General features: G+C 42.8%; 2 protein-coding genes across 3 annotated transcripts in view; both read left to right on the top strand.

The window, feature by feature from the left end:
• The first annotated feature begins 281 nt into the window (after window positions 1-281).
• Window positions 282-4273, top strand: LOC123757770 (DNA ligase 1-like). Its single transcript, XM_069338520.1, has 3 exons — window positions 282-416; window positions 2383-3062; window positions 4225-4273. The coding sequence occupies exons 1-3, from the start codon at window positions 282-284 to the stop codon at window positions 4271-4273; spliced, it is 864 nt and encodes a 287-aa protein (XP_069194621.1).
• Window positions 3069-9307, top strand: part of Grp170 (Grp170 co-chaperone) — a 63731-nt gene continuing 57492 nt past the window's right edge. For both annotated transcript variants that reach the window (XM_045742112.2, XM_045742111.2), the window contains exons 1-3: window positions 3069-3462; window positions 6867-7020; window positions 8960-9225. In XM_045742112.2, coding sequence (XP_045598068.2) covers window positions 6886-7020; window positions 8960-9225 — 401 coding nt within the window. In that variant the 5' untranslated portion in view covers window positions 3069-3462; window positions 6867-6885. The remainder of the gene's footprint in view (window positions 3463-6866; window positions 7021-8959; window positions 9226-9307) is intronic.

The raw sequence follows: 9307 nt of genomic DNA, 5'->3' as shown, positions 1-9307 counted from the left end.
CCTGCGGCCTGGTCCTCGACCAGGCCTCCACCCCCAGGAAGCAGCCCGTTACAGCTGACTAACACCCAGGTACCTATTTTACTGCTAGGTAACAGGGGCATAGGGTGAAAGAAATTCTGCCCATTGTTTCTCGGCGCCTGGGATCAAAGCCAGGACCACAGGACCAGGTCTCGGAGTGGCGTGGAGTCACCAGTGGAGTCCCACAGGGATCAGTCCTTGGACCTATACTGTTTCTGATATACGTAAATGATCTTCCAGAAGGAATTGATTCATTCCTCTCGATGTTTGCTGATGACGCGAAAATTATGAGGAGGATCAGGACAGAGGAGGATAGTACGATGCTACAAGATGTCCAAGACAAACTGAAGGAATGGTCCGACAAATGGCTACTAAAGTTCAACCCAAGTAAATGTAAGGTAATGAAACTAGGAGGAGGAACTAGGAGGCCAGTCACTGGATACCGAATGGGAGATGAAGTCCTTCACGAAACGGACAGAGAGAAAGATCTGGGAGTTGATATCACGCCAAACCTGTCTCCTGAAGCCCACATCAAAAGAATAACATCAGCGGCCTGTGCGAGCTGGCTAACATCAGAACTGCTTTCAGAAACCTGTGTAAGGAATCCTTCAGAACCTTGTATACCACATATGTAAGACCAATCCTGGGGTATGCAGCCCCAGCATGGAGCCCGTACCTAGTCAAGCACAAGACGAAACTGGAAAAAGTTCAGAGGTATGCCACTAGGTTAGTCCCAGAACCAAGAGGCATGAGTTATGAGGACAGACTACGTGAACTGCACCTCACGTCGCTGGAAGACAGAAGAGCTAGGGGAGACATGATCACCACATACAAAATTCTCAGGGGAATTGACAGAGTGGACAAGGATGGATTATTTAACACGGGTGGCACACGCACAAGGGAACACAGGTGGAAGCTGAGTACCCAAATGAGCCACAGAGACATTAGAAAGAATTTTTTCAGTGTCAGAGTAGTTAGTAAATGGAATGCACTAGGAAGTGATGTGGTGGAGGCTGACTCCATACACAGTTTCAAATGTAGATATGACAGAGCCCAGTAGGCTCAGGAATCGACACTCCCTGAGAAAGTGTCACAATTGATATGTTTGTCCTGCACACCGCCCCCCATCCAGTGGGCAGCGGTGGATAGGTTACAATCACTTAGTTACTACCTACAGTTAGCAAACTGGGGATATTTGGCTAAGAGTTCTGGTAGCAGATCATTTTGAATGAAATATTTACACATCGCTGGAACATTGGTTATAGAATTGTCTCTGAATTCACGTATCTTTTCGCACTCCATCACATAGTGACGGAGGGTGTGCGAATAATTTTGTTGACACAGTTTACATTTGGTCAGGTCTACATCAGCAGATAATGAGAATTCCCAGAGATACTTGTAACCGAGTTTAAGCCGAGCAGTAGTAACATCTAGAAGTCTGCTGATTTTATTGGATGATCCACAGATGTGTGGCTCCTCTTGCATGATAGTATGATGATAGATGGAATTACTGGTGTCGATTTCACTTTGCCTCAGATCTACACGATATTGTTGAAGTTCTCGGTGTACTGCTGCTCTCAGATTGCTCATTGACAATCCACGGTTATACTTAATTTCTCCTTTAAAGGTAAATTCTTTGGCTAACTCATCAGCTCTATCATGCATCTGGAGGCCAAGATGGACTCTGTTACTATCATTAATAATTTTGTTGTATTTGTGTCTTGCTTCGGACACGAACATGCTACAGTTATGTCTTAAAGAGTTGAGAGCAATTAAGGATGATAAAAGCAATTAAGGATGATAAAGAGTCACTTACAATTAATGTATCAAGTTTGGAGACTTGTACACATTTCAGTGCAAGGAGCAAGGCAAATAGTTCGGTCTGAAGGGTAGAGGCCCAGTTGTTTATACGGACTCCCCACTCAAAGTACAAGCCATCGCCCATTGTCAGAACAACTGCACTTCCAGCTGCACCCAGCTGTGGTGCGGTGTAGGGAACCATCAGTGTTATTGCTGAGCACCCACAGGGTTAACCCTGTGGCACCCACAGGGTTATTAACTCATGGAACCGCCTACCCACCATAGCAACCGCCTACCCACTCGGGTCAAATAATTCCCATGTTCCCCCCTTTTTTTATTTTTATTTTTTCTCAACACATTTTATACTTTAATGTCAATTAGTATTAAGTTTTAGTCTTTAATGTTTTTCCTGCCCGAAACGCTTTGCGTAATAGTGGCTTTAGGCATTGTATGTACTAGCTCTATCTGTAAATCTATCAACTTTTGTATCACCTCTTGTATGTATGTACTTTACCTGAATAAACATTTGAATTTGAAAATTTGAATTTGAATTAATGTAATAAGGAGGAAGAGGAAAATGAGGAGGAATGGGAGAAAGAAAAAAAGGAGAAGGAGGAGGAGGATAAGAAGGAGGAGGATAAGAAGGAGGAGGATAAGAAGGAGGTGGAAAAGAAGGAGGAGGATAAGAAGGAGGAGGATAAGAAGGAGGAGGATAAGAAGGAGGTGGAAAAGAAGGAGGAGGATAAGAAGGAGGAGGATAAGAAGGAGGAGGATAAGAAGGAGGAGGATAAGAAGGAGAAGGATAAGAAGGAGGTGGATAAGAAGGAGGTGGATAAGAATGAGAAGGATAAGAAGGAGGAGGATAAGAAGGAGGAGGATAAGAAGGAGGTGGATAAGAAGGAGGAGGATAAGAAGGAGGTGGATAAGAAGGAGGTGGATAAGAAGGAGGTGGATAAGAAGGAGGAGGATAAGAAGGAGGAGGATAAGGAGGAGGATAAGAAGAAGGAGGATAAGAAGGAGGAGGATAAGAAGGAGGTGGATAAGAAGGAGGTGGATAAGAAGGAGGAGGATAAGAAGGGGGAGGATAAGAAGAAGGTGGATAAGAAGGAGGAGGATAAGAAGGAGGTGGATAAGAAGGAGGAGGATAAGAAGGAGGAGGATAAGAAGGAGGTGGATAAGAAGGAGGAGGATAAGAAGGAAGAAGTAGGAGAAAGAGGGAGTTTAAACCTGGAGGGTGGAGGGTGGCGAGTGACGGGAGCCAATGAGCGGACGCCACACGTGTCATGGTGGCCGCCAGCACCTGCCGGCACCTCACCTCTCTCACTACCACCTCACTCACGCCTCACATACACCACTCATACACTCCACACTCGCCATACACTGACCCCAACACCCTCGCCACACGCTGCTCACCCTGCAAGTGTGAGAGTGAGAGTGCTGCAGGAGAGAGAGGGAGTGTGGAGCGTGGCAGCCTTACATCTGGACGATCAGCTGTTGGACTTAAGCTGGTCAGCTGCAGGTTGTTTACATATACTGCTGGCAGTGTGTGCATGCACTTGGGGCGCCGAGTGCCTCACACTCTACACTCTTGGGTCTAAGTGTGCTCGTGGAAGCTGGCAGTTGACTGGAAGACATTTGTCTCAGGTGAGAACCATCATGATTGGCATCTGGTAATTCTTGTATTTTGTCAAGCAAAATAGTCTTCCTCAGTGGCTACTGTATTGTCTACGTGTTTATTACGGTGTTCTGCGGCTTAAATTTGTTTATGTATGTGTTCAGGTTGGGCAGTGTTGGAGGGGATGTGAAGTGATGCAAGAGTGTAAGACACAGGCTGTTGCTCTGGGGCTGTCAGTACCTGTCAGTACCTTGCTGTCAGTGTCCCTGGGGGGGGGGGCCTTGTGGGGGCCCCACAGGGACCCAAGGGGTACTACCAGGTCTACACTTGTCTGGTTGTTCCCATTGTTTTACAACTTAACGTTGACGTTAAATTTGTCAAAGTAGGCCTTTAAAGTTCTGGATGGTGGTGGCTTCCACAGCTTCCTTCAGTACGTGGCACTCAAGTTCTTGTTACTTTGATTCCTTTTTTGCATTTCCAGCTTGCACTGTGCTTCCAACACTGCTCTATAGAGCACCATTGGGTATGGATAAATAGACGACAGTACAGTCAATCATGGAGACATTTCAGCGAGGCTTATTTTCGAATTAAAACATGTGCATTGGTTTTGTTTAAGGTTAAATGGTAAATGGGTTAAAAAATGTTGGCAAGCCATTTTTATGACCTGTATCTGGTAGACTACCATATGGCCGTAGCTTTGTCGGGGATTAGGGATGCCTCGGCCAGCCTTGCATAGGCTTTGTGTTCTGAATAGTGCATAGCCATTATTAATCATATTACTTATATTACAGGCCTATACCTCACCTGACCATCCTCTACCAGGTTGGGATGAAGTATTAACTAATTAGAAGTAGTATTTTCTGATAACGGAGGAATAAGACACCGACAGCATTGGGACCTATTTATTTAATTTTTTAGTAGTAACAAAATAATTAAATTTTTTCAGACCATGTTAATGAACAGGTAACTTGTATAATTTTACAACAGCATAAATACATGTATAACTTGGCTACAATGACTTAATAACATTAATATATATGCTTATATCCGGTAACTAAATAGAACATGGTCTGAAGAACGCGGAATCCTTATTAACTATTGGTACAAGTAAGGCAAACGTTTAACATAATTTTTAAGTAGAATCGGGGCTTAAAGAGTAGCATATAGTGGCCTAACACATGACATAAATAATGTGGCAAATCCCAGACATAATGTGAAATGGTAAATTACTAGTAGCTGTAGAATACACCTATAGGACAAATTTAACAATACTCTTACAAGTGAGAGTAAGTAGCTGCGGACAGCGTAATACTTAGGGGCCGGCGCTGCACCCCCCTGATGACCACCAATAAAGGACAAAGACATAGTACTGTGCGTAGGGTTATATTGCCGCTGAACATTGGAAGGGGAGGAGGGTGGGAAAATTTTTTCCAAGACTTGTGAAGCGGAGCGAGGCTGGAACAAGAAAGAACGCATGACCCCTCCTCTCTGCTATATATAGGCCCCCCGCAGCGCTCCGCGCGCTGCGGATCGCGCTGTGCAACTGTCTTCTCCTCCATCAGAAATTCCTCCGCATTCCTACATAATGCAGCGGTTATTAATTGTAACTAGTGGACCAGTTAGAATAGACAGACCCAACTTGATACCTGCACACAAGTTAATGATAATGTAGAGCAAGTATATTACTGACATAATATACTTGCTACAGCCCCAAAGTATTGGAGACAGTCTCAGAGCTCTCACATCTTCAGAGTTTAAAGAGGGTGCCAATAATGTAGGTGGTGTATTTTGTATGTGCATGTGTGACGGTAAAATGACTAAGAACTAATGACTAAAATGACAGTAGCTTAGGGCAGATGGAATGCAAGGCACATATAAGAAAAAAAAATATTAAAATAAAACTGCTAAGTGGACTTCTTCACATCTTGAGGTTATCTTGAGATGATTCATTTACCACATTGTGGTAAATGCAGGATAAAATACAGGAAATAGAATTTAATACTTTAATATGAAAAATTTAACTTTAACAAATAGCAAGAATATCAAGACTTGGCTTACTTAAAAGGTGCAAAATATAAAAAAGACAAGTTAACGTTACATCAAAGAACAAGAAGTAAAATGGTGCTGAAAATACTGAGTACTAGGCTGCATAAATCAACCACCACACAGGATAGTATAAGAACAGATGTGGCAGGTGGAGCACTGAGGAGTATTCGGACTGGAGGTACTGGCTGGCTTCTATATATACAGGACAGTCACCGTCCAGTCCAGTCTTGGTGTTCCTATAATTGGAAGCTGGTAGGTAGAAACGAGCACTGCGCTTGTTTACTAGCGAGTGAGGCGACTCCCAAAATCAAAATGCCAGGTGCGTCCGGGTCACGGGTACTGGTGGGGGGGGGGGGGGGGGGTAGGTAGGGTGGTACTGTCTAGACTTCAGAGCACTATAGTTGTTGTTGCTCTTGGTTCTTGAATATGCAGATGTGATGTGGTAGAATAAGTGATAGTGGAACAGTCCCAGAGAGTCTTGTAACAGCATGCTGTATATGTTCTCTGTATTGTCTATTTAACAAATCTCTCCTGCTCTGAAAGGGAAAGTAAGTACTGTACTATTCAGTACTCAAGACAGGATAGCACAAGTGATTAAATAGTATTAGCATTGCTTTGAAATCCCTGGATTTAAACATTTTCAAAATCCATCCTATCATTTTCCTGGCTTACACTAGAGGCATTAGGTAAAAGAAAGTGTCCAACCATTTGTCTCGCCCGGGAATTAAACCTGAGATTCACAAATGTGCTGAGAACATAATCACTATACTTTCGAACAATTGACTTTTGCCCAAGATAAAGTGTGGACATGCTACTTTTGTGGTTATGGATCATTTTGATGCTTACTGACCAGCCTTTTGGGGCACTGCACTTTGTGTAAAATATAAAAGAATTTAACATATCACATCAGTGGTTGCCCTACATTCTTTTTAATTTTATTTTATAGTAAAATGAAGTGCAAGAATTCTTTAATGTGAAGCATAGACCTTCCTGAGTGAATGTAGTGGAACATCATTCCTCTAGTGTTGTGTATACAGGTTGTTTTGCTATACAGCATCACTACAGTTCCTTTTGACATGGTAGATTAAATGTATGCAGTTTAGTGCCACATTGAAGATCGGTAGGAGCCATGATGAGGATTCGAACTTGCTCACTTGGTCCTCCCTAGTTAGTATCAAAGACCACTGTGCCACGACATGGTGGTGTAGGGGCACAAGCTTGGGAGTATCAAGTGTGTGTGTGCGAATCCTCCTCATGGCTCCTACCGATTTTCTCATTACATCACAGGGGGACCACGGGTGTGACATAATGTTAATGTGACTTCGTTTTGTTTAGTGGCACTGGTTTTGTAAAAATTTGTCTAAAATACATTACAATTTCTATTCAGGTACTATTCTTTTAAGACGATGGCGCTGGCTGGAGCGAGATGGCGGATGGGATTATCCATTCTTGCCCTCTTCATTCTCAGTGGGGGCAGTGATGCCGTTACCATCATGAGTATTGATTTCGGCTCAGAGTGGATGAAAGTGGCAGTAGTAGCTGTAAGTAGAAAGTATTTTTCTTGCATTTGAATAAATAGGGCAAGGTAATGTAGTAGTTTACAACTTCAGTAACAGGTATTGAAAGGTAGTAATGGAGATGAATCCTCACTGGTAGCACTGTATTGCAAGTTAAAAGGAGGTACATATTTCCCCATTGATGGATCTTACATTTGGTTATACAGTACCCATCTGTTTCATCTTTCACAATGTACTTGTGGAGACTTGTACTCCCATTCATTTTGCCATCTGACTTTCTCTTGACCACCTAACAATAAAATGCCAAATAATATTGTGGAATACAGAGTTATGAGTCTTCATTCAACAATTAAATGCTTAATGGCATCATAAATGTTAACTCTTCTGCTACACCCCAATGTAACACCACTACCTACTGTACTAGCTACTGTATTGTAAAACGGCAAAAATTGTAACAATCCTAGACTATTTGATGGTGAGAAGTAAAGCGGAGGAAGGAATAGAGGAGAAGAGTGAGGAGGTGGAAAGGTTTAGAAAACGTGGACAGGGAAGGGGAACTTGTCTGTGGGGGCAACAGAAAATGAGGGGCGCACAGGAAGAGTGGAGGTAGGAGAAAGGGGATGTTAAGGAGGAATAGGAAGGATCAGGAGGAGAGAGTAAGTGGGAGTAGAGAGTAGTCTGATGAATAAATACTAATATATACTTGCTGAGTAACACTTCCTACTGGATCCACTTGGTAACACTGTTATTGAACACTGGGTATTTATATTTAACGTAATATGAACTGACATGTGGTGTACCACTGATGGTTACACCGGGACCAAAGGTACCCTTCCAAGGAAATGCTAAACACAGGGAACAAAGTAATTAAATCACTGCCACCATCCTGCCGGTCCATTAGCTATATCAAGCAATGCGGCAAGAAACATTGCTAGACTTGGAGAGTCCTCTTTCTTTACCTGTCATTAATTACGGGCCGGGTGTTAACAGACTATACCCAGAGGATAAGATGATCCAACAATTGACACAGACGGAAAGTTTAACATGAGTTTGAGAACAAAATATGATATTCACCAACTATAATTCCCTACTCTAACACTGGCAAATGTTAAGTAATTTAGACATGGAACAATACCATCAGAGATCACACATTACCTTAAGGCCACTGCCTCTTGCCCTGGTGGATTCACCCTGTCTCTTCCTGGCTGTGTGATGTTCACAGACCTGCTCTCGACCCTGGTATCCAGCACACTCTAACTCCCCTACAGAGGCTGCCCACACGTGCACAAACACTCGAGACTTTTCAATTAAGATGTTCGACAGCCACCATACACCTCTTCAAGGATGGGAATTATTGTGGGGGAGGGGGAGAGGTGGGGAGGGTGCAAGAGGGAAGGCAAGTGTTTTCCTCGCCCGAATGTTTACACAGCCAACACTCCCAACCACATCAAGGGGTAGATTCCAGGGTGTTTACACATAAGGATCTGGGGTTCTAATTCCATTACAATGTTTGACAAGATCAAGAAATATCACATACTTGAAACTAGCTGGCTAAGACTAGCCCAGGATTTTTTAATCAACTTTGTAAGATGATCCAGAGATCATCTGGGCTGACCTCTTGGAGAAGGGTTCCCCTGGGTGTAAGCTCTAGGGGGGGAGGGAGGGGTCATGGGTATTACACCAACACACTTGAGTTTCCATAGGGATTAAGGTACAGGTAAGTATGGTTTAAGTACTGGTATGGGAAGTACCAGTACTTAAGTACGAGTAAAAGTACTGGTTTGGGAAATGCAAAATACTTGGTAGAGGAATACTGTACAGTTGTGGGTCTTGTCTTGTCAGGATTGCTATTTTTTCAGTCATTATAGACGAGATTGTCTAATGTGCCTTGCCATTAAAATTGACTTTATAGCAATCTAATATTGAACATTGATGCTACTATGTCTTTTATTAAAATCTGCAGCCAGGTGTGCCCATGGAAATAGCACTGAACAAGGAATCAAAGCGAAAGACTCCAGCATCTATTTCTTTTCGTAATGGCGAACGATCGTTTGAAGATGCTGCTTTAACAAATGGCATTCGCTTCCCACCTACAAATTTCTTCTATCTCCTAGACCTCTTGGGCAAGAAAGTGGACAACCCTGTGGTAAAACTTCACCAGGAAAGGTTCCCTTACTACAACATAGAGGCTGACCCAGAAAGAGGGACGGTTGTTTTCAGATATGATGAGTAAGTAGTTTTACTTGTTAAAAATTCATTGAATCAATTAAAATGTTATTTGTACTTTTAGAATTCTCATTTTAAGTTTTTT

The sequence above is a fragment of the Procambarus clarkii genome, chromosome 40, assembly GCF_040958095.1.
Source record: "Procambarus clarkii isolate CNS0578487 chromosome 40, FALCON_Pclarkii_2.0, whole genome shotgun sequence".
In the NCBI taxonomy this organism is placed as follows: Eukaryota; Metazoa; Arthropoda; class Malacostraca; order Decapoda; family Cambaridae; genus Procambarus; species Procambarus clarkii.
This window is presented reverse-complemented; position numbering and strand designations above follow the sequence as displayed.